This window comes from Eretmochelys imbricata, chromosome 5, assembly GCF_965152235.1.
Source record: "Eretmochelys imbricata isolate rEreImb1 chromosome 5, rEreImb1.hap1, whole genome shotgun sequence".
Classification (NCBI taxonomy): Eukaryota; Metazoa; Chordata; order Testudines; family Cheloniidae; genus Eretmochelys; species Eretmochelys imbricata.
Genome location: NC_135576.1, coordinates 44,279,079 through 44,300,434, shown reverse-complemented (window position 1 = coordinate 44,300,434; position 21,356 = coordinate 44,279,079). Strand labels below are relative to the sequence as shown.

General features: G+C 40.6%; 2 protein-coding genes across 4 annotated transcripts in view; one reads left to right on the top strand and one right to left on the bottom strand.

Annotated features, from left to right (window-relative positions):
* The window catches only part of THBS4 (thrombospondin 4), a 56,452-nt gene extending 54,853 nt beyond the window's left edge, over positions 1 to 1,599 (top strand). For all 3 annotated transcript variants that reach the window (XM_077816304.1, XM_077816302.1, XM_077816303.1), the window contains one exon: positions 1,497 to 1,599. In XM_077816304.1, the coding sequence (XP_077672430.1) occupies positions 1,497 to 1,558 (62 nt within the window). In that variant the 3' untranslated portion in view covers positions 1,559 to 1,599. The remainder of the gene's footprint in view (positions 1 to 1,496) is intronic.
* Positions 1,600 to 10,599: 9,000 nt separating this feature from the next.
* SERINC5 (serine incorporator 5) overlaps positions 10,600 to 21,356 on the bottom strand; it is a 62,765-nt gene continuing 52,008 nt past the window's right edge. Inside the window, exons 10-12 of the mRNA XM_077816973.1 lie at positions 20,171 to 20,210; positions 19,197 to 19,344; positions 10,600 to 18,869 (exon numbers count right to left, since the gene is read on the bottom strand). Coding sequence (XP_077673099.1) covers positions 18,722 to 18,869; positions 19,197 to 19,344; positions 20,171 to 20,210 — 336 coding nt within the window. The 3' untranslated portion in view covers positions 10,600 to 18,721. The remainder of the gene's footprint in view (positions 18,870 to 19,196; positions 19,345 to 20,170; positions 20,211 to 21,356) is intronic.

Sequence of the window (21,356 nt, the reverse complement as noted above, 5' to 3'; positions counted from 1 at the left end):
GCAACAGGCCTGCTTCCCAAGCTACATCACTGACTCTTCCATAGCAAAAGCACTATTTCCACATATTCAGCAGGACTTTCCCTTATGGAAATAGCAGCATTGCCAACTCTCACAATTGTAACACTCTTCTCACAATACTTTCTTCATGCCCCAGTTGCTGGAATCAAATGAACTCAGCTTTCATTTAAAAATTTTAAAAAAAAAGAGTTTCGGTCTAGCCCTCACAGTTTCATATCAAAACTTGAATCCGTTGTCCAAGTAAATCCTAAACACTTAAAAAAATACAGATGGCAAATCAAAAGCCCCCCTTCCCCCCAATTCTTAAGCCAAATTTGTGGTTGACTCATGATTTTTGAAGGCTTAAGGCTGGCGTTACTGGGTCAGAGGGGAACATGTGTCTGGCTTAGGTCAAGGCATGGGTCTGAAGCCCTGTACAGCCGAGTGCCTCTGGCTGCTCGTTCAGCTACGTGCCTCGGAGGCTTTTGCACCAGCTCCCAGGAGCTTCAAGTGAGAAGCCAGGGGATTTGGCACAAGGGTTTAAGGGGACACTGTTCACTTGAAAACGAGTCAATTTCCAACCGAACGAACTACAGTGATTTTGGCACCATTGACGTGCCAGGTTTTAAAGATTTTATATTGTTTTAATGGGTCCTGTGCCTGCAGCTGTGTGAAAAGCCCACCCAAACAGGGGACGCTGGCTGGCTGGCTGGCTGGCTGGCTGGCTGGCTGGCTGCAGGAAGCCGTGCAGCTGAACCGGCGAAGTTCTGACAAAGGCACAGAGTAAACAAAAACAAAGAAATTGTTGCCTTCTTGTCTTTTCCTGTTCAGTCATTCAGGTGCAGTTTGTAATAGGACATTTTCAGACGAATGTGATTTAGAAATTGACACTGTCAACTTCAAGGACTTTTAACCCACTCCCTCCCTCGCTCTCAGTGGCCACAGACTGATAAATCTGGCATGGTATTTAAAACCAGGAGAGAGACATATTCTTCATGACTTGGGGCAAACAGTAGAAAAAAAAAAAAACTGCTCGTGAATGTTCAGCTGACTTGGAGAGAGTGTATTTTGGTTCCACTCCATTGCCACAACCAGCTCATTTGGCTGCTCAGCCTTTATTAGCCCACAAATACCTTCAGCTTGAATCATCACAGGCAGGAAATTGGGAGTTGCTTGTTCAGTTATAAAATTTGCTATTTTCCCTGCTGTGGTTTGTTACGCAACCAATCACTCTTGTGCATTCCACACAGTGCAAAGGGATAATGTGCCCAATTCTTGAATGGTCTGCACCTCAAAAGTTATTCATAGAAATGATTCAGCATATTAAAAATTCAGCTCGGGACTTCCACATTCTGCTGAGAGGCAATTCGGATTAGAAAAGGCAACATTATTTAGCCAATAAGTTATTCGTTCCCAGTTATCCACACTGCTCTAGTTCTAAACACTCATCAGCTACCCAGGAACAAGACTAACCCCTTTGCATATTTTCTTGTTTTCAGACACCATCCCCGAGGACTTTCAGGAATTTCAAGCTCAGCAGCTTGGAGGTGGAGATATTTAACACAGAAAGCAAACTGATGTCGCTATTTCAAACAGTAAAGCAATACTTTAAATCCTTATATGATTTTTTGAGGGGGTGGGGGCAAGAGTGCACACTGCAGCTTGTTGTGGTTGATATAACTGTCAGACTTCATGTAAATATGAAAATAAAAAGATGATTAAAATAGACAGGGGCGTTACTGTCTTTTTAAATTAAACTCCATGAGGCAGCAGGCTGAGCAATTTTCAAACGCTTGGCTATGAACTGGGATGCCTACTTCATGTGCGCGCTCACATAAAACAAAGGATGCAACCAGCATGAAATGATCAGTGGTTCTCAGAGTTGTAGAAGTCCAAGTTTGACACAAACTCTTAGGTCATCTAGTCTATGTTCCTGTCACAGCAGGTTTGTTCCCCATGGGTAGCTCTTCTCACGCTCTTTTCCAGTCTAGTTTTTAGTGTCTTTAGTGAGCAAGGAAAGGGTCCCACCCTTTCCCTTGGGCTATTCCAGACCACTCCCTAATGGGCTAGTCTGAGAATTGTTTCTGATTTAGTCTAACTTTTCCTTCTAATTTCATCCATGAAAATCCAGCTGTCTACCCACAGAAATGTCTGAAACTAATTCCGCTAACAATGGGGCATGGCCTAAGGCTCTAGCTCTTCGGTTCTCCAAAATTCCTGGCAAGCAGTGTTAATCACATATCTTCTTACTTGCATGCTCCATCTGTGGAAGTCATTTATGTAGTTAAACATTCACTGCTTGTCTGTGTCTCTTCAGAGTACAAATCAGCACGTAGAATAGTCTGTTCTTAAAAGGAGCTGCACTGGCCTATTTGAGTGTCACTTTGGAAAATCTTCAAAACAGCATTAAGAGAGGTTTCAGAGTAGCAGCCATGTTAGTCTGTATCCGCAAAAAGAACAGGGGTACTTGTGGCACCTTAGAGACTAACAAATTTATTTGAGCATAAGCTTTCATGGGCTACAGCCCACTTCATCGGATGCATAGAATGGAACATACAGTAAGAAGCTATTTATACATACAGAGAACATGAAACAACGGGTGTTACCATACACACTATAATGAGAGCGATCAGGTAAGGTGAGCTATTACCAGCAGGAGAGAAAAAAAACTTTTTGTAGTGATAATCAAGATGGGCCATTTCCAGCAGTTGAAAAGAACGTGTGAGGAACAGTAGGGGGGAAGAATAAACATGGGGAAATAGTTTTACTTTGTGTAATGACACATCCACTCCCAGTCTTTATTCAAGCCTAATTTTAATGGTGTCCAGTTTGCAAATTAATTCCAATTCAGCAGTCTCTCGCTGGAGTCTGTTTTTGAAGTTTTTTTGTTGAAGAATTGGGACTTTTAGGTCTGTAATTGAGTGACCAGAGAGATTGAAATGTTCTCCAACTGGTTTTTGAATGTTATAATTTTTGATGTCTGATTTGTGTCCATTTATTCTTTTACACAGAGACTGTCCGGTCTGGCCAATGTACATGGCAGAGCGGCATGCTGGCACATGATGGCATATATCACATTGGTAGATGTACAGGTGATATGTCTATTCAGGGGACACCATCATAGGGCCTAATCACATCAGCCACACTATCATGTGAGTTCCTAATGAGAGTGATTACGGCTATTGGGGAGATTAGGCATCTTAAGGAACATAGATGGAGGGAGGGGGCAGAGAGTATGGAGTTTTCAGGAGTCCCATCATGTTCCCCAAAGGTTAGAAAATGCCTCTTTCCCTCATCTCCCAGCAGCCTGGCAGAAAATCTTGGAATATGGCTGGTCCCTAAGGTATTAGACACCTTAGGCCAAATGAGGACTGGTTGTACTTAAACATCAGCACAATGTCTTGTAGGGGGAAGACAGGGTACCACAAGCCATAAAGGATATGAACATCAAAACGTATTAAAACAAAAGGAGATTGAAGTGATTGGAACAACTGCAGAATAAGTTCTCTTTTTAGTGCTGCTGGTGAGGCGTTCGCACAGGGCCTTCTCAAAAGACTGCAAGTTCTTGCTGAACATGTTTATGCAGAGAGTCCGTGCAGCGTCCATGCCAGTAGATCTATTATCGACATGGTCTTTGCATTGAGGCAACTGCAAGAAAAGTGTCAAGAACAAGGAAAAACCTTTCTGTGTGGCCTTCATAGATCTTACAACAGCTTTTGACCTGGGCAGAAGAAAGGTCTTTTTCACTTGCTAGAAAGAATTGGCTCCCCACCCCACCCCAATCCTCACTGTGATTCAATCCTTCTATGATGGCATGAAGGCTACAGTACAGTATGATGGGGATTAATCTAATCCACAGGGGTGTCGAACAGGGATTCTTCGGTCTTTTCTTCTCTGCCTCTTTGGCATGCTTCTCATCTAGCCCCAAGGTCATACATCTCCATCCAAGAGCAAATGGAAAACTCTTCAGCATTGCACACTTTAGAGCAAAAGGCAAAGTCAGTCACCAACATCATTGTATGTGATGAGCCCTGTGAAGAGGAGCTTCAACAACTTTTCAGTAGTGTTGTGATAACTTGTTATGAATCTGGACTAATCGTCTAAAGACAATGTTTATGGCACAAGACATGTTTGCTGCACCAGAGATATCAATAGCTGAAACCATGCTAGAAGTTGTGCACAAAGGTTCTGCGATCTAGGATCAACCGTATTAGTAATCTCGAGATAAGTTATCAAACTTAATTCTCACATCAGAAAATCAGCTACCACATTCGGTCAACTGACCGAGCACATGTCGAATCACAGGAAACTAACATTGAACATCAGGATACAGGTCTACCAGCCATGCGCTGCTGTACGGTGGGGAGACCTGGCCCACTTGCAGCAGGCATGGAGGAAAGCTAAACACCTTCCACTCATTGGGGGAAAAAAAAAAAAAAAAAAAAAAAGATTGACACCTGAGAAAGCAAAATTGCCAAGTCTAATCACTACATGCAAACACAGATGTTGCCCTTAGCTTGGTCATCTGCATTGGATGGACTATGGACGCATTTCAAAGAATCTCCTATGAGGAGAACTTGCGATGCCAAAGCTACTGGGCCAACCAAAGCTCAGGTTCAAGGACGTTTGCAAGAAGGATTTGAAAACTTTCAACATCAACCCCACAAGTGGGGAGATGCAGCTAGCATGCGGGAGTCCTGCGCTATGCCAGGGAGCCAGAGGCTGAAAAGACATGGCTGCAAGAGGAAAGCACAGCAAGACTTAAGCACTAGTAGTGCACCAGCTTCATCCTCTGGTGGTGCACTGTATGCCTGCACTATTTGTGACAAGGACTGCCATTCGAGAACTGAACTGTTAAGCCACTCGCGATGCTGCCACAGAACACACAGTAAGTGAGCTGCTTTGGCGCTTACATCATCATCTTTTGAGATTTGCCATCAGGTCAAATTTATCTGGATTGGTGTCAGAGTTACACCAAGGAAAATTTGTCCCCTCATAGCCTAAAAGTTAGCACACCAATAGCATTTTCCTCAATCTACTAGCCCCATTCTGTACAATACCTAGTTTCTATTCTTCAAGTCCGTACAGACACACTTCCTTAATGAATTCACCGACCTATGCAGATGGTGACTTTTACTCCCCTTGAGAGAAATCTGATTCAAATCCACGGCCATGTAACTATCCAGACTTGCATACACAGCCATGGAGAAGCTGACATCAATGGGGTGGAATGTGGCAGGAGTTCTGCATCAGCAGCGCTCAACAGTTTTCACAGAGGATGTGAGGAGTAAAGTCTACAGCTGGAGCTACCAGGGGGATATATTATGGATGCGGATTGCTGGGATTTGGTTGCTGATTTGGTCACTAACACACCAACTTAGAAACTTGCATCACCCTGTCTGCATTTTGCCAGCATTACCCAACACTCATTTGGGGAAGAAAAATGAGAGGGGAACTTTCTGACTCCACCCTTGCAGGCTTGAGAATGCATGGGGCCGATATGAAGTTGGGCAAGCGTGGCAGGACAAATGAAGCAGCAGAATTAATTTTCCCCACTTTCATTCTTCCAACCTTTGCATCAAAGTGGAAATGCTGAAAACTTCTTTCAGTTTTAAAAAGGACAAAGGATGGTTCTGTGGATAAAACTCAGAATGAGTCAGGAGATCTGAGCTGTATTCCTGTACTATGGCTTTGGCAAGTTAAAATCCAAGTTACAGTTCCACAGCTGTAAAATGGGCCTAGTCATTTTTCTCCCATAGGTGTTGTGAGGGTAAATTCTACTTGAATGAAAGTACCCCCTGAAAAGCACTTTGCATTCTCCAATGGCCACCATGTGATTACCCCTGGATCAAAGATCTCATGGTCAGTGCCACAAGTAATTTGTTAACTCTTTCATTAACATGACAAATGGTAAAATACCACTGTAAATAGATGTCAGAAGCTTCAGTTCCTCACAGACCTTCAAGGAAGATTAAGTACAAATCATCAAACCCAAGCAGCCAGGATTTCCCTTTAATAGGAATATGCAGAATTCTGGAAATAGCAGTTGTAAATTCAGAGGTAAGGCTGCACTGAGATTTTGCAGTGAAGAATTGGAATCCCTGTTTTACACTTAAAGGATTGAGTTTAGTCTCCATATTTGGCACAATCTCTCTTCACACAAGAGCTGAAATTTGCATCTCTTTAGGATTATATTTACTAACTTTTGCAGAGGAAACAGTACTATACTCCTTGTGGAAGTTTGGCCCTTCTTTCCTAACATTTCTGTAAATTCCTCCAGCTAAGCCACCAAAGTCCCAAAAATGCCAAACTTTTTCACACATCTCAAACATAGCAGGCTACTTGGTTTTATATTTAAGTTTAAAATGTCAAGAGGTAGTTATAACTGTTGAGTTTCAAAGCATTGCCAACTCACGATTTTATCAAGTCTCATGACAGTTTGCTTTTCTTTAAGCTCCAGGGGTCAAGAGATTCCATGAGAATCTAAGCTTTCATTTAGAGAAGGTAAGTTTCTAGCCCTCATAGAAATGTAGGGCAGGAAGGGACCTTGAGAGGTTATCTAGCAGCCACCCCCCCCCCCCATGCTCAGGCAGGACCAAGTATACCAAGACCATCCCTGACAGGTGTTTAAACTGTTCTAAAAGACTATCAATGACAGGGATTCTACTGCCTCCTTTGGAAACCTACTTCACGGCTTAACTACCCTTACAGTTAGAAAGTTTCTCCTGGTACCTAACCTAAATCTCCCTTGCTGCAGATTAAGCCCAGTGTTTCTTGTCCTACCTTCAGGGCACATACAGAACAACTGATCACAGCTCTCTTTGCTACAGACCTAACGTATGAGAAAACTGCTATCAGGTCCCTCCTCAATCTTTAGTAAAGACTGAGCATGCACAGATACTTTTAACCTTTCCTCAGAGATCAGCTTTCCTAAACCTTTTTTCATTTTTGTTGCTCCTATGGACAAAGTGTGGCACCTAGAATTGGACACAGTACTCTAGCTGAGGCCTCACCTGTGCCAAGTAAAGCGTGACAACTACCTCCTGTGTCTTACAGATGACACTCTTGTGAGAACACCCCAGCATATTTGACTCCTTTGCAACTGTGTCACCTTATTGACTCAAATACAATTTGTGACCCACTATAGCCCCCATAAATGCCATAACTCATCGTTGTAGAGACAAACTTTGAACATGTGATTGGAGTACACCCTGACGGCTAAGAAACAAGGCAAAGATGACATGCAGAATGTTGGGTTTTTTTTTTTAAAACAACCCTCTTGATTTAAGCCAATCATGATTTTGAGGTCTGACTCAAGGTTTTTGAATACTTGGGGCTGCCATTAGTACTTTCACCAGCTACTTTGTTACATCAGCTAGATCTGTTTGCAACAACATTTTGTCAAAAAGCTTTGGTTAAAAGTTTCTTTTTAGCGGTGCTCAACTGGGCCCCCACTGGTTTGCCAAGGCAGGGCTCCTCTCCTCTCTACTTGTCCACTCAACATTGAATAGGATTTGAAAAGATTGAGGCTCTCTCTCTCATGGATGCTGTTCAGTCATGGTATTAACTACGGTGCAGACATCTGTCACAAAAATTTGACTGTGTACAAAGTGTTTATTTTTCCAGATTTTTCCCCAAGAGTAAAATAGCTGAAAATTGAAGACATTTCTCACAACTGATACCACATGTTATTCGGTTTGAAAATGGGAAGTAAGGAAGAACTCTTGGTTACACAAATTCAGGGAAAATTTGAAATAGACTGCTTAGGAAAATTCCATCCAGCGCAGGGTCTTGTTTGTCTCTTGCAAAATGGAGAAGGGGGCAGGGAGTAGTTATAGCTAGAAGTGTGGGTCCCACCACTGACCAGTAGTTAAGGGTACTAATAACCACCTCTCCACTGTTACAGTTCCATAGTTTCCCAGATGATTGCCATGTTTGCATGGACATGCAAAGCCAAAATTAACATTTTTCTTAATGAATACTTATTGAAAGCTGCTTCAGACACTTTGTAGAGCAGCTGTTAGCGTAGTACAGCTCCATGGGAATGGTAACATTTAATCAGCACATTCATGCCAAGGGGGAGTGTTATCTTTCCTGGCACTCAGAGGCAAAAATTTCCACTGCAGCAGCAGTAATAGCCAGAAAGGAGCTCATTACAAAGCACCCCAGCATGCAGTCTGGCACTTCTTTTCCAAGCTCACCACAGACACTGAGGCCTGGTCAACACTACAGGGTTAGGTGGACATAAGCTGCCTTGTGTCGACCTAGCTGTGGAAGCGTCTTTACTTAAATTTGGCTCCAGTTGACCTAATCGCCTCTCTGTGCCGATTTAGTAACACCACCTCCCTGATCGGCAGAGAGTCACAGTCAATGTAACTAGGTGGAGACAGGGTCAGTGTAGACACGTGTTGCTTATGTCAACTGTTACTGGCCTCCAGGAGCCATCCCACAGTGCCAATACAATTGACACACGCGCTCCTGGTGAGAGCACACACTGCTGACACAAGGAGCCAAGTGTGCACGCACACAATTAATTTAACAACTGTGGTGGCTGTATGCCACTGCAAGTTAGGTCAACATAATTTTGTAGTGTAGACAGAGCAGGGGGTGAGGAAGGGGTCCATAATTTAGCCCCCAGGGCTGTCTTCAGTAAAATGCTGGTTAGTGTCTTTGCGCTTAGCTTGGGAAAGAAGTTGCGCCAGGCTGCAAGTTGGGGTGCTGTGCAATACATTTCTTGGGGACTACACTGCTGCAACAGCAAAATTCTGCCTTTGATGGCCTGGAAAAACAACATTCCTCCTTGGTATAAATATTCTAGGGGTTAAATATTACCATTCCCCTTGATTTGCACTGCAAGAACAGCTTCAGTACAAGAGCCAGTAGCTCTATTAGGTCTTTCAGTTTTAAAGGACGAAGGATGGTTCTGTGGATAAAACTCAGAATAAGTTGATTAGCCCCATTTTACAGATAGGAAACAAGACCAGGAGATTAAGTGACTTCAACAAGGCCTCAGAAGGAGCATCAGAGTCCAAGTGAGAAGATCTGAGTGGGATCTCACAACAGCCCTGTCACCACCAGGGCAGACCCGGCAGCATTGCCCCTACAAAATATTTAGGGGCCTGCCATAGAATTGAAGGAGCTGTGGCCATTGGCTTCATGGGACCAGAAGGCCAACTGTAGGAAAAACTAGTGTGACAAACTGAACATTAGGGAGTTCTATTTTTAAAGCTCTCACTGCAATGAAGGAGACTAGAAATGTTCAGTCAGAAAAAGGAGTAAGCTGGGCTACACCTGGAAATCTACAGACTCCCCACATTCAAGAGAGCTGTGCTGCCACAGCCTTGAGACCCTGGAGACTGATGGCTACTCTATTCCTACGCTTGAGGCATTCACCCTCTTTGTGCTCACCACCCAGGCTGGAGGCAGGCAGGCCCTGCGGTGTAAGTTAGCCTAGTGCTCTGCCTTATTCTCTGCTTCCCATGGATCCCTCTGGTTCCTGGAGGGCAGAGAATATCAATAGCGCCGTGCACTCCCGCGGGGTTCCTGGCATAGGAGGCAGATCAGGGATTGGGATTGGAAGTGGAGTTGGGCTGGTGCGGGGCCTTCACCACAGCTCTCTGCTAGCCAGAAAGGTTCCTCTGCACAGAGGCCATTTTCAGAAATGATCTATGCCAGGGCAGGATCAGGCCCTGGATCTGCAAATCAAAACTCTTCCCTTACTACAGGTCCTGGTACAGGCCTGTTCTTTTCACATTCTCCTTTGGGAAGCACTCACCTGCTCAGCTTGTCCCATGACTGACTCACAGGATCTACTCAATCATGAAAAATGTTCTGCCAAGTAGCCAGGCAGAGGAGTGGGTGGATAATATTGGCCAAAAAAGGCAGTCAGAACACCACGCTGCAAAAAGAGAAGAAATCAAAATGCAGGTATCTTAGAATATCGACAGTTTGTAGCTGTAGCAGTTTAAAAGCAGCACAACTCTCTAGTGCCAACATCCCACAGTAGGGGGTGCTACTGTTTTAACTACGTTTGTTGCTATATAGTCAGTGGTACAAAAACTGTGCAGACCAGAAAACGTTAATAGTGAGCAGCATGGTTTCTGTTCAGTTTTAGAGGTAGCCTGTAGACCTAGGAATATGGCAGTCTGGATAGAACAGTGAAGTAGAACTCTCGGTTTTCTAGGTTCAGTTTTATCTGATTGTTGTGCAATCTTGGGTTAAGTGAATCACTCTGCTTCGACCTACCCATCTTTAAAACAATTATATCAGCACCTACTTGGCAGGAAAATATAAGCTAAAAACACTGTCAAAAGAAGGGAATTGTAATTGCAATCTCTTCGTCAGTCATTTGACCAGATTCCACTGACAAATCTGTCACGACTATCAGATCATATTCTGGTGGAGCATGAGTGAATGTCACATGTCCAACAGATAAACAGACCAGCTCATACAACTGGCAATAGATATGAAGTCCATACATTACTGCAGGACAGACTTCAGAAATTCTCAGACAAATTCCCAAACACAGAAAAACATTTAATAAAAATGAAATTTTCCCTCAACCAGTTATGCCCTAAAGATGTATCTGCCAAAGAACTAAATAAATTTAATACAAACTTTATTAAATTACGCAGTTAGATTTCTAAAACTTTGTACATGTAAAACAATTCATTGTAATTTCAAACAGGCAGAACTTCATTGGTCTATTAAACATTAAAACTATAACAGCTTACACTATCCATATATAAAAGAAATGTTTCTTGAAAACCCATTAACATGCTTTAAAAAGACAAAACTGTTTATAGTTGATTTTGCAATTAAGAAATTAAGTTCTGAAATCCTTAACAGCTCTCAAACTTCAAAAACAGTCAAAGTTGCTACAGATCATAACATTCACAAACAGTTAAATAAGCTTAAACTAGCAAACATCCATGTTATTGGAATACAATTTTTAAAAAAAGTACACCAAGAGATAAAAAAGCTTATTTGAAATTTTTTTTTTAAATTAAAAAGAACTTTAAAAAAGACTCACATTTTAAAAAAAACATTTTAAAATGTTAAGTTTTGGATATTTTGCATCCCCCATTTTTGGAAAGGACATGGAAAATTAAACTTCAATTTGTGGTAAATAAAGCAGTACAATGGACCTTATTTCTTGTCAATAATTTTCTGGATTTTTATATTCTAAATTTTGGTACTAGGCTCAAGCTGAAAGTATCTCTAACAAATTAATTCTCTTTACATCAGGCTCACAAATACCGCCCAATAACATCTAAACATCTGGATATATTTCAGTAGGAGAAAAATAAAGTTAAGGTATGAGTAACGTTACGTGATTTCCTTATGGTTTTCCAAAATGTGTCTACGCTTCGGATTGAGAATTCTTTGGCAAACATACAACTACAGTACTGCACCCCCCAGCTTTGATTTATCAGAACCTCTAAAGCCTTGTTAAAATGCTGAAAAGACTTCAAGACTGACAATAGCAGTTAAGAGATTTGTGCAAATGGCTTCTGATCTACAGTAGTCAGAGCAGGAAAAACTGACTTATTTCCCCAAGTCATGTGTTTGAAATACACAATTTCAAACTATATGATTTATAAAACATTGACAGATGTGGAACAGCTTTAAGTCACATTAAAAACCATAACTATTAGTGAGGTTAGTGGGTTTAAGGTCTACTTCAAAAGCTAGAAAGCCTCCTCCCATGTTAGAGATTGAATCATCATGACAGGCCTCACTAATCCAAGCCAACTGACATATCTGTGATATAGATACCCCTCATTTCTGGCATTTCCCTTTCAGATGTGGGAAGTACAATAATACATGTTAACAGGGGATTGGAGGGTTGGGAGTCAAATATAAAAATGTCAAGGCCTTTAAAATGTATGGTCCCTGTGATTCCCTTTTATAGAAGCAAGTAAAGCACCAGTTTAGACAATGTTTACACAATCCTTTAAAAACCAGAATATTAAGAGAATAAAATTCCACTGCATTCATGATGCATTTTCCTCCTTCAGGAGGTTCCGGAGTGAAAGGTCTAGATTCTGCTTTACAGAGATCGGAAAAATATAATTTTAGTATGGAGACAAAAAGTAGGTGGGTCTGCTGTTTTGAATACTGGAACTGATCCCCATTTCCCTTTCAAGTCCCAAAGAGAAAAGATCACCAGGTACAAATTACGAAACTCTGCTGTTTACTACCACTGAAAACATTTCCCAATTTTAGCAACTAGGAGTAGGAATCTGGCCAGTTTTCAGTTGCTTATATTTCCTTAAGATACCAAGGAGAGAGAAGGCTAACAAAACAAGGACCTACAAACGGAGGAAGACACAAACATTTCTGGAGACCAAAATTAAGACTAAAGTGAGGACATTGTAAGTACTATCAAGCCTCAGTTGCAGATAAGTCTTCTAGTTTACCACATGAAAGATGCATATGAGGGTGCCCAATAACATTTTACAATCCTGTTTTGGAGAAAAACCGAATAGCTTAGAGTGTTAGAAATAATTAGGAAAGTCAGTGGATTGTTTTGTTACTGATCTGATTAAAGCTTCCAGGTCAGTTTTTGAAACGTGCTGATAGACCTGGTGTACTAGCCAAGTTACAAGCAGGGTAATTACATTCCGATTGCCTACATTCTCCTGATGCATTGATTGGAAATAAAGGACTGCCAGAGACTAAACTTTTGCATGATGGTGCTAATGCTTTCCTGATCGGAGAGATCCATCACAGTTTCAGGGTTAAATGCTCTTCCCCACCCCCAGTGTTCCTCAAGGGCACCAGCTTAAAGTTTCAGACTTCCAGCTGTCACCTTCCCTGGACAACAGTGTCTCTTTCCATCCAGACTGGGAGGTTAGGTTTGCAGTTCTTCCCTCTGCACGTCAGTGGGATTTCCCCAGCAGGACCAGTTAACCTTTAACCAGTTAACCTGACCAGTTAACCTTTCTACAAGGGGTAGAACAGTGTGCACCAGTTACCAACCATCCTTCACAAAGCAAAGCACATTTATTCTTAGGGTAAAAGCATTACAGAGAAAACATACAAAAAATAAACACTCCTATACACATGCTAAAAATTTTTCCAGAGGTCACCAGTAGTCTTATGGGGGTCCTATTAAGCCAAGATTTCTCCAAACTTTCTGCAAGGGTTGGGCCATCTTTGGACAGAAGGTCCTGTTTGCTGGATCAGAAAGGCCCTGTGTCAATTTAAACTCAAGACTTTTTATGCCAAAAGCCCTGTGCCTGTTGGTTTCCGGGAACCCAGTTTGAACCAGTGCATGCAAATATCCCCAAAGGTTGGTACCTCTCTGGAGGTGTTTGCAACTAGAGTGATTCATCTTAATCACTCTCCACTGTTTTAGTTCCCTGATGGGTATACATGAAAATCCAGACTACCACAGTAAAGCTTTAACAAAATTAAATGGGTAAGTAATTGACTTAATATTTTTAAAAAGCCAATCCAAATTTCAATTGAAATTATTGAAGTCTGAAGTGATTTAAAGAGTTCAAAGCTTAGCATATAAAATGTTGTGATCCTTTCAAATGTAAGCACAATTTACATTTACATGTCCCAGCATCCGCCTGCTCATGGAGCCTGAATACTTTGAGGAACTATCACACTGTGGGAAAATGGAGCACAGACAAGTCCATTTGCCTTTCACTTGGTCCTTATAAGTGTTTTTGGCCTTGTTTGCTAATCCAGCTATTTTGGTTAGGAGGCTTGCTCTCTCCAAAGTCTCCTTGACTTCTAATTGGAGTGAATTTGGGTTCTCACAATTGCTTTCATGGTCATTGCTGACACAAATAAAGGAATGGGAGTTTGCTCCAGGCTCAAGCACAAGTGCAGCAGGAAAGAAGAAAAAATTATTCAGAACCAATGTAGTTTCTGAAGTAGAGGAAAACCTCAACAAAACACAAACTTACTGCAAAGCAAAACCATGTTTCCTCCAATACAAGGGACCGTCTTGAAATAAAACTTGAGCAAGCATTTTAATTTAAATACAAATTAAACTGGAATGGACTTCTGGAAGGAGGAACAAAGGAAGAATGGGTTTAGCCTATTAACAGTAATAGGCTTCCCATTCTCAGAGGTGGAACAGCTCTTTGTGAAAGTGGGTAGCTTTCAAGATTCTTGCAAATTTTAAAAGGCAGACTAACACAACCCATTTAAACCTCAGTTCCACAATAAGTCAAAAGAACAAAGATATATACAAGGCACATGGCAGGGCAAAAGAGAGTACTGGGTGTCTACCAGTAGGTGCGGCTATCTAGCTTACACAATAAATGCATGGGGAGATAAAGTTCTCCTCTTACTTATTTAGCTACTGTCCTAATACATGACTCATGACAAGCATTTTATAGAACACTGAAGCATTAGACACTAAGAGCTTCTCATTCCATCCTCTAAAAAGTCTTTCCATAGCATCTCCTATTCCTGATTACTACAGAGCAGTAGCTTGCATCAGAGTCCTACCACAGAATTTTGTCAAGTATAGATTCAAAAAACCAGGAGTCTTTCATATGCACAGTAAGTATTAGCACATCTTAAGGTCGGAGGTGGTGTATGAGGCAGCACCATTGAATCATAGGCTCAGTTCAGTTCTTCCAGTTTGAGTCTCAACTGAATTATTATTTATGGCAGAGGTATGTCTAATAGGCACTTTTAAAAAGGCATGTTCACCTGAGCAGATAATGATCAATGAGCTGGATATCCTGAATTGTGACAGACCCTAACACGTGACTTTAGGAATCACACAAATAGCTGTCAACAGGAAGTTCACAGTAGAATTTTTTAAAAACTACACTAAGCCCCCTAATATTCCCCTGGCCTGCAGGAGGGAATACATTGATTGAGGAAACTCCATGGGCCTACACTCAAGGAGACCCAAGGTGATGTCATCTTCTCCAGACAGGGGAAACAGGCACACCTTTCCATCTGCACAGATGTCCGGTGATCCAAATGGATCTTGGACATCTGTATAAAGGAACAGCCCCTGCAAGTTACTCTCTGGGCCTTCTCCTTCTGGTAGCATGGCTCACACAACGTTAGTTTGGAGTGGGATAATGCAGTGTAGAGTCATCCTCCACTGCTCCCTTTGCATCCTACCCAAATTCTGCAAACCCTATGCACATGTACTTTGTGAGACGGGCCTGTGTGGTGGACTCAGGGATGCAAGTTCAGGAGGAGAAAGAATGACTGTTGCCTCTTCTTTCCTTATGCGGCCATCATTTCCTCTGTGCAAAATAGCTATTGCCCTGCATAAACTGAACTACAATGAGTATGCAGTATATACACATAAGGATTTTTTTTTTGTATACAGATATTGCCTATAGTCTCGCTATTAGTGGATGCCTTGGCCAATACACATTTTAAAAGATACCTGAAGGAGTTAAGCCATAATATAGTCACAAAAACATTAATATTTTAATACACTTGTTTTTCATACCATGGATGTATATGACACCTCAATACTACACTTCCAGATATTTGAACATTAGGGAATTTCATTCAGATTTTCTGGACTGTACCTTGATTGCAGTTCAGAGTCCTAAAACCAAATCAAAACAGTTTGAAAAACCTATAATTATACAAATCAGAAGAAAATTTGGAATTTCAGTTTATCAGCTCTCGACTGGCTAAACACTAGCGATAATTTCTTCTCGTTTGAAAAAATAATTCTTTTTTTTTTTAATAATTACAGTGTATCTGAATGTTCTATACAATTTGCCCAAAGTTGCAGCTTTTCCTGTTCTTCTCACTGTAAACATTACAATTTGGGCAAGATGACCCCTAGTTGTCATCTCATGGTCCTTACTCTCTTGCTTTATTTCAGATTTCAATGGGACTCTAAACAGGTGCGCGGTCTCGGTGCAGGATTAGAGCCTTCAAAATGGAAGCATAAATCAATCAAAACCCAGAAAACTATTTATTCACCTTTGTAACATAACAAAACTTATTTAAACTGAAGTGGTGTTGGGGTGTGGGTGAGAGAAAATGGGGAAAGATTCACGGCCATACCAAAGAAACCCACACATCAGTTTTCAGCATGGAGGGGATTCTGATGGATATCTAAGCCCCTGGGAACAGTGGGGTTAGTAGCATAAGTTTATAGGACTTCACGAACTCTGCAGAGTTTACTTGAGGGAGGAGGATGTGCAGGGTTTGGGAGTAATTCAACCCTTACAGAGCCATATCAGATCAACTCAGACCCCAGAATGAGACAGTCACTTCCTGCCCTTCTGGTTCCAAGGAGAAAGCCCAGAAATCTTAACCTGAGAGGTCTTTAGGAGCGCTCATTCCCTTCCCCCAGTAGCAATGGGGAAAGGTTTATTTCTGCTCTTTATTTCAATGATCGTTCTTAGCATTAAGCAAACGGTTTTTCTGAGTTGTTAAAATGCAATACTGGAAGCTAGCACTGGATGGTATGTTTTGTTTTTGTAAGGGTTGTTTAGGGAAAAGACCTGGGAGAAAAGGAAAGTCAAACAGTAAGCTGACGAAAGAGGGTACCTATACTTTGGCTATAAAAAACTGCATCTAACTCCTGCTAAAGCCAGGAACCAGAATTCTCCATCTTACCCCTCAGTGTATGCCAGTGATATGCATGTTAGAAGTACTAGAGATAGCATTAACCGAACAAATCTATCATAGTAAGTGCCAAGTAATATGGCAGTAATAGAACTCCCATAATTATGGCAAAACAGACAATCAAGGCATGATAATGTGTTCATAGACCATCTATTTACATCAGAATCATGTGGGTTTTTTCCTTTTAACACACTAAACTACAAGTATTCGATTCCTAAAGAAAGGGTCCAAGTTTAAAAAAAAAAATAAAAAAAGATGAACAGAAGAACGGCTATACTGGGTCAGACCAAAGATCCATGTGGCCCAGTATCATGTCTTCCAGCAGTGGCCAGTGCCAGGTGTTTCAGAGAGAATGACCAGACAGGTAATCATCAAGTGATCCATCCCCTCTCACCCATTCCCAGCTTCTGGCCAGCACAGAAGTAAAGCTCACTAACTTTTTGTAGTTCCACGGACAGCACAGTCATATCACAGTGGATAGTTTTCTTTCTATTTTAATTTGACAAACTGGTATGAATAGGTTAGTTTCAAAACTATTGGAATTCAGAAGGATTCATATTAGTTTTCTTTTTATTTACCTACTGAATAACTGATATAGTTAAAGAGTAGTTCTAACCAGGAAAAAAAACTAACTAATAACGGCAATGAAGGGTCCATGTTTATTGGCTCAGTAATCTCCTGACCACATTTATTCCATTCATATTAAAAAAATCGTTTAACTTGCTGGGAAGATTCTCCACATGGAATTTAACTGGCCAAACTGTTAATGATGTGTCACTAGAATAGAATTTTGCTCTCACTCTCATAGCACTGCTGTGCCATTATAGGGAGCTGAAGTAAAGAAGTAGAAAAATATTTTTCCCAAAAAAGTGCACAACTCTAAATACCCAAGACGCAGACATATTGAGTAAGGTGATGCCATTTTACATAGTTCCTTTCCTGGCCATAACCCAACGTTAAAGTATTAGGAAATTAGTAGTGAAAATTTGAGGTTAAAGTCTGAGGGAAACCTCTAAATGTGGGTAAATATTTAGACAAAAATAATGCTCAGCACTCTCATTTTTAAGGTTAAAGATGTTGAGCAATGTTTCCCTATATTTGCTTAGAATCTCCTTTGATTGTGTGGCACACATTGTGATTTTTCTTTAATAAAGAATGTACCATGCATAATATCCCTGTACAGACTGGGCAGTTTGCACTCAGTTACTGCTTGCAAAACAAATCCCTCAGAATTCCATTACGATAGTTTATGCTACACATGCAGCATTCACATTTCGCTGATAATTGGGTCTGTTTTGAATTATACTACAATTTAGCTTCTGTAGAAATCTGAAGTTAAAAAAGACAAAAACAGCATTTCCTTTAACAATATTTAGTATCTCTGAATATTTCAGATATATGTCTCCTAGCGCTCCATATGATCAATTGTACTTAAAAGGTGCCTTTCAGTTTACGTAATAAATATTTCTATTGCCACTGGTATGTTTCTCTATCATGCCATATTTGTAATAACTTTATATACATATTGAGTAATTTAATATATTTAGAAACCTTTGAGCAGATACATTGCCCAACTCCCACCCCAGTCAAACATTTACTCTTTTCTACTACTGAAGTAGTACTTTAGGTGCATTTGTGGAGAAAGTTATCTGGAGACAGGCATCAAGACTTGTGTGAAGTATAAAAGGATAGTTTGAACTTGAATCACCACCGCTGTAAATGGCATCAGTAATGAAAAGTATAAAAACAAATACATTTCCTTTTGTTACAAGGTATCTGACATTCCACAGGAGGGAAAGATACACTTTGCACTAGGTTTGGCTTTGCTCTTCTTGCCAATAAAGTCAGATGGTCAGTTATTCTACAACAGTTTTATTTATTACAGTTTATGTATCATCACCCATATTTTCCCCACCCTTCTGCATCAGTGTTGCAACACTGTCTTTCAGTAGATTTGTTCCTTGGAGTTACATTTTTGTTCAGACAGTTAAAAAACATGGTTAAAAAAGAGGAAGTCTTCAGATCTATGTTTCATCTGACAAGAGGTAACTAACCAGCATGTTAAGACACCTGATTGATAGACTTATTTCTCCAGCAAAGTGACTGAAGTATTTGTAACGATCGCGCTTGTGAAGTCTCACACTGAGAATTGTCGGGTTGGACAGCAGAGAGGTGCCATGAGAGTCCATAGGTAGAGTAGGACACACACCCAACATGACGCCATCTTAATCCAGAAGATGGACCAGGTTCCACTGAAGAATTTTTCAATCTCAGCACTTTCATAACTGTTAAAGAGATGAAGGGAAAAGGTGACAAGAAATGCAGTAAGCGGTTACACTCACCGTTCCTATTTTAGATTTGTTTCCCTCTGCTCATTTTGAGACCGTTACTGACCGCCAGCAACCTAATTTTGAACCTGGGAGCAGGTGAACAGCTCTTTGAACAGCTCTGTTCAGGTAACTGCCAGGACAGACCTGCTTATTCTCTCCCTCTCTCAACCAGGAGGCAAGATGTAACCGCTCCAGTTTTGGGTATTTCAACCGTACTCCTACATTGAGAGCTGTCCAGCAACATTACATGAATGTTAAGATTTTTCCATGAAATTTACTTACTGGAACCAGTGAGTTACTGTCATCATCACGTAGAGAGAAGCCAAGAAGAAAACAAAGTGGAAGTAGGCATAGCTGTATACTGTGCCTCTCTTTTCATCATATATTACAGTCTGACCGCCCCTTTCTTCAACATGCTCTTCGGTGTCAGCTGTATGAAACAGGGAACAAGAAGTTGTTTCACACAAGAATGGAAACAGTGGTAGAGTTCACATCCTATAGATCTAATTAAAATGAACAATTTTAGGCCCAGTTCAGTTCAATATCCTTATCCAGCAGAAAACTTAAGCATACTCTTGACTTCAAGCACATGCTTAAGTTGCATTGAAGTGAATGGAATTTAAGCACATGTTTAAGTATTGTCATGAATTCAGGCGTTTTAACTTGATCACAGGATCCTGAGCTTCCTCACTTTGTACTAGGTCTCAGTCCATGGAGTACTCCCTTGCTGATACCAAAGTGAGAGTCCCAACACCACTGGGTCTTCTGACAGAGGGGGCAACAATTGGTACTCCATTTGTTGTTATTCCTACACCCAGGCAGAGAGCAAAGGCTCAATACAGGAGAAGAGCACAGAATGCGGAGCACACAAATCTGGCAGCGATAGCAGGACACCCCCTTTTGAAAGTATGTTAAGAGCAGCTACTCCCCTTTCACACTTTTTTTTTATTTCATATAATGCAAGAGGAGAGATTTCCATTCCATCCTTGTGTGGTTAAAGTATTTAAATTTTTTTAAATGACAAAATTGTATAGATTTTAAAATAAATATTTAAAGCTAAAGCATTCCAGAGTGGTCTTAGTTTTTGAATAATTTTTTCCAATGCATTTCATGCTGCTGAAGAAGTTTCAATTTCCACAGAATTTAGGACACACGCACCTCTGTATATACTGGGCCTGGCCTTAGTTATACTCTTGTGGTTTGGGCTAAAAGGAACAAGCAATGCTAAGCAAAATGTATAAGGAATGTGTAGTTACCATCTCCATCTGGTGCACAGCAAAAGCAGCAACGAGCTACCTACAAGGCAGACATAAAGTTAACAAAGAGGTTTCATGCAACAAAAGAGAAACAGATCAGCAGATTAGTATTTGTAATTTAGGCACAACAGGCTGACTTAATTTATAAAAACATTGCTTTGTATATTTGCAACAGACAACACAACTAAAGCCTCAATCAGGAACAGACAAGCAATTTACAGCAATAGACCTTTTGGAAGTTAGGCAGCTACTCTATCTTGGTGTTAATTAACCATTTATGGAGAATTATACTGCATGTATCTATTTTACATAATTAAGACCAATATTCAAATGACAAGAGGATAGTGTAGCTATAGTGGAGTAAAGCTGCAAAATGGCTGTGTACAGTAGTTCCTTCTTCAGACCTAAGTCACGGGTGTTTTTAAAAGTAACATTTCTTTATAGAAATGAGAATGTAAGGAATATTAGAGATTCTGACTACATTCAGCAAGACTGATTATACAAATATAAGCATCAAACTTAAATAGACATTGGCAAGGTTGGAGCCAGCTGTAGTAAACTGAAAGTTACTTTATCTTCATACCATTTTATGTAAGCAAGGGGTTTTTGTTTTGTTTTTTTGGTGGACAAGTCTCATTTCTCAGTCTAGAAACTAGTACTTCTCTGGTGGCACAATGACACTCCTGAAATGCATTTGGGTACTGCCGCATGTTTTCCTATTTCCACTGCCTGCTAATATAGAACATTGCACTTTGATTGTGTGTTTTCCCAGTATTTCTCTTCTTGTGCACAATTCCACAAAATACGTATTTACTCTGCATTTTCTATGTTACATCTCCAACATCTGTTGTTCTCGGAAATGTTTCGGTTTCATTTTGGGGGAGGTGGTGTTCGGTTTTGGAGTCTAATAAAGTATACATACCAAGAAATTATGTTGTACTTTAAGATTTGTGATCTTTATACTTCAGTTTAATAGATAAGGATTTTCACACTCGCTTTGTATGATTAAATACTCTCTGGATGCAAAAGATGATAAGACGACTAGCAAAGTTCCTGCTTAAGAGATTGGCTGAGTTTACTGAAACAGGAGAATAAATGCTCTTCCTATAGTTTGGTTTAACAGGGTTCTTTACTTTTTTAAGTTAAATTTGGACAAGAACTATTGCCTTTCGCTTGCATTATTATT